Source organism: Lycium ferocissimum, chromosome 4 (assembly GCF_029784015.1).
Source record: "Lycium ferocissimum isolate CSIRO_LF1 chromosome 4, AGI_CSIRO_Lferr_CH_V1, whole genome shotgun sequence".
NCBI lineage: Eukaryota > Viridiplantae > Streptophyta > Magnoliopsida > Solanales > Solanaceae > Lycium > Lycium ferocissimum.
Window position 1 is genome coordinate 17,124,944 of NC_081345.1, and position 4,047 is coordinate 17,128,990.

At 36.1% G+C, this 4,047-nt stretch overlaps 1 protein-coding gene across 1 annotated transcript; it reads right to left on the minus strand.

The window, feature by feature from the left end:
• Positions 1–273: 273 nt before the first annotated feature.
• LOC132054413 (probable pectinesterase/pectinesterase inhibitor 33) lies at positions 274–3,971 on the minus strand. The gene is made up of 2 exons (XM_059446426.1): positions 2,842–3,971; positions 274–1,113 (listed from the first exon to the last, which is right to left on the minus strand). Exons 1-2 carry the CDS (start codon positions 3,752–3,754, stop codon positions 419–421), a joined length of 1,608 nt encoding a protein of 535 aa, XP_059302409.1. The 5' UTR covers positions 3,755–3,971; the 3' UTR covers positions 274–418.
• Between the last annotated feature and the right edge of the window lie 76 nt (positions 3,972–4,047).

Here is a 4,047-nt window from a genome sequence, read left to right on the forward strand (position 1 = left end):
ATTTCTTAACTAAGCCCACCAAGCAAGCGTCATGTTCAATCATGACTTCAATCTGGGCCATCCCAGCCAAAACCTCGTTGGCCTTCCTATAGGCATGATGTTGACGTTACCTAACAATTGTCATCGTACATTTATCCTCTGTCGTATGACCATTTTCACATTAAAAAATAAATAAAGTTTACCATTTTCACTTAGGACTAAATTTATTGGGGCTCTAATGGGTGCAGATGAGAGAAGTTACGGAAATAGATTAGATATAAAACAAGAAAGCAGGTGATAAAGAACAGGAGTATTAGATAAAATCACATCGTATTCGTATACATATACTTTCATATAATGTCATTACACACATGTACAAAATAATGAAAAGAAATAATAATTTACTAGACAATTATACAAATATATAGACCAAATTAATTCAGAGCCCTGAAGTGAATGGCACACCAGTAGAAGGCAGCCATGTCCGACCTCCTACAAGGTTCGCAACAGTAAACTTTGAAGCCTCCTTAGCATCAGTTATAACATGGTAACCAGGCCATTTCACCCTATACCTAGTCGAAGACCCCGGTCCAAAATTTCCATACTCTCCAAAATACAAAGTTTTGAACGCGAAATCAGAATCTTGCCACGGTAACCATCCTGATGGATGAATTACACTGTCAATATAAGACCTCAATATTATTGTCCTTGAAAATTCCTGCCATGGACGTCCCAAATACGTCTTAAATGCTCGTACCACCGGGGCTAGAGATGGTGCTGCTGTTATTCTCGAATTGTGAATTGAAATTCCACTGTTCTGAAAAGGGTCACCTCGGCCTTGTGCTGTGATCACATTCACTTGGCCTACTAAGGGTCTTCGGACGTAGATAACACAATTTTGAAAAACAACTGCAGCGTTACCGAATATAAAGTCTATGGTGCCATAAATTTGACATGTTTTGTAAAATTGTCGTTGGGATTGGACAAAGATTGTGTCTTGGTAACCTTCGAATCCACAGGCGTAGAATACTGAAAGATCGGATGCTGATCGGAGTGCTACTGCTTGACCCTTTTTTGGACCTGCTGTGTTACGGAATGTGATGCCACGTGCAATGAATCCACTTCCATCAACCCCTGGAATTAAATACAAAAAAATTGATATAAATAGCCGCCCACCAAAATAATACGCCCGCAAATGTATATTATTCGTATTAATGTATATATACATGAAATATACATTTTTAAGTATGTAATAGTGTATATGGCTTGAGAACCAGCCAAATGTGTAACTTGCCTATTAAACAAATGTTATTTTTGGAAACAAGTGATTAATTAAAGAAGTTAAGTGCTCTCTTGGAGAAAATGGTTAGCGTAGCCTAAAAAGATGTATTAGTAGGACAAAGTAAGGTTACGACTTATGGGAATAATTTGATGTAGAAGCAAAATAATGCTGATATTATTGTCCCAGATCATTATTACTTTGATCAGTGCGGTTTCTTTAAAATGAGGATCCTTCATTTAGAAGTAGGACAAAACTTGACATGCAATATCAATGATATCAAATATAAATTGTATAGAATAGCATTTCTTAAACCGACCTTATAAGGTGATGAAGTGACAACATTGCAAAATAGGCCTTATATTAACGTCAATGTTTTACTTAATTAAACAAAGTGGTCCTTTAAGTGAAAATTCAGATGGCCATGCCATGCATGCTGAAATTTAAAGTTTTTCCCTCTTGGATATTTGCCAAAAATAACTCTGACATTATGGACAAAGGAATTTCCTTTGTACTTAGTTGAAAAAAAATTCTGAAGGACACTATTCATAATTGTTCCTTTAAAGAAATAAAATTACCTTATGAAACAAAGAAATAAATACTTTTTTTTTTTTTTGTTTATAATAATATCAAAGTAGAATGATATATACCCATTTCAATTAAACTATCTGATATAAAAGACTACATTTCAATAACTTGAAAATAATTGCCTTCGCGAAGAAGCCTAAGAATGGTAGCACGTGAAAGCATACAAATCTATATTGCAGCAAAGTGGCCCGCCAAAGTAGCATATCTTTAACTTTACTTCACGAACTTGAAGTAGATTAGAGCTTGCCTAATTATTTGCAACTTCCCTATTAAGGTCCTTGCATTATACCACTCAACTCTTCATGAGTCCCTTTCCATGCTGAAATCTTGGGGTCCGTTTGTCCATGAAAATTTTTCACTTTTTTCCGGAGAACGTTTTCACTTTATTTGGAAATCAACGTTTGGTCATGAAAATTCTAAATACAACTTGAAGTTGTAATTGGAATTTGAAAAACACCAAAATACTTGTTTTCACTTTCAATACATTCAAACAACCAAATATCTTTTGCAAAAACTATAACCAGACACAACTCCAAGTCCAAAATACCAAATAAAGTGAAATATTTGGTTTTCATGGCCAATCGCCTACTTAAAATCATTGACCTAAAAAGGAAAAGAAAATACAGGAAAGACTTTTTACAGATTACTCTTTCGCTTTATTTTATGTGTCTTAGTTTGATTGAGTATGAAGTTTAAGAAAGTAAGAAAGAGTTTTGAATCTCATGGTCTAAAACTAAAGATACATGTAGGATATTAGAATTAAAGAATTACTAAATGTAGATAGTACCATTATTTTCTAAAAGTAAAACACATACTTAGTAGTCATTAATTGAAACAGAAGATTAGAGATATTATTTTCTTGGTTAACAGTTTTAGCTATTATGGACAGTTACATATAAGCGACTGGATAGTGCAATAATTCGTACGTTATCAGTGTATATAAGTTAAACTAGTATAGTATGGACTGGAAGGGAGAGCAAGAGAGGGGAACTTACCAACAGTAGCAGTACTGTAAGTTGTGAAACCTGCAGCAGCACTTCGACTGCCTGTAATTATTGTGTATCTCAAACCAGCACCAACTAACATGATATTACTCATGCTAGGCCCTATTGCCACATTTTCTCTATAAACACCTTTTTTAATATATATGATCGTCCTCTGATCTGAAATTTTCTCTGCGGCTGCATTGATTGCAGCCTGAATGGTCCGGAAATTCCCCGATCCATCTTGCGCCACCACGTAAATCGCCTTGGCAGCTAAGCTCCTCGTCGAAGATTGTATCAACTTTCTTTCCCTAGTCGTAACCCAACTTGGAAATCCACCAATTTCTGTTGAATTTTGTGATTCCACAAGCTCCCCATTTACAGCCAAAGAATTGCTGAGAAGTTGTGAGACATTTGTGGATAAAGTCGGATGTAGGATATTTGAAACGTTGAGTTGATTTGAGCCCGATAGACATGTCTCGATATTTGTTAACGAGGCACTAAGCCAAGTTTGAGCATCGAAATCCGTACAGGAAGTAGAGTTAGATCCGATGCCATGAAGAGTACGGTTTAATTGGAAGATGGTGCTGTCAATAAGCTTGTCACAATCCATCCAGACTAGTTTCTTTCGTTTCCCTCGGCAGTGCGGGCCCACTTTTTTCGAGTGGTTTTGTACCAGGAGGGCTTGTTCCAAGGCCACTTGTGCGGTCATGGTTCGAAACTCGGCTTTGCATGTCGGCTTGAAAGTACGCTGGAGCCCGGCGTCGGCCATGAAGTATTTGCATGGTTCAGGATGAGGAGTTTTGCTACACCACCAGTTAATATCATCACTTGTTTCTTCTTCATTGGAATAGGATTGGTGTGGGAATAAAAAGAAGGAAAAGAATATTAAGAGTACTAAGGAATTGAGCTTATAAGTTGTCATTGTGGTATAATATGTTGTTTTTGGTTGTGTTGTATTTTGTTGTTAGGAGTATTTTGCAAACGATAATGAATAGGAATGAAGGATCATTTAATGATGGGGTTGGTGTCTTTTTATATACTGGACAGAAATCTGAAATGGAAAGGAAATGGGATGTCTAATAATGTCAAACGTCAGTTGGCTTCCTGAAATGGGAAGCAAACATAACAATAAGAAATGCAATCACAAGATAACAAAGTCAAGATTGATATTCAACATATCAGTGTCTTTACTTCATTTTGAGATCTTTGGTTCTT

Excerpts from the sequence above, each read along its gene's own strand:
- LOC132054413 (XM_059446426.1), bottom strand. The coding sequence starts at position 3,754 with ATGACAACTTATAAGCTCAATTCCTTAGTACTCTTAATATTCTTTTCC. Across the intron at positions 1,114-2,841 it reads TTACAGTACTGCTACTGTTG|GGGTTGATGGAAGTGGATTC; the intron begins GTAAGTTCCCCT and ends ATTTAATTCCAG.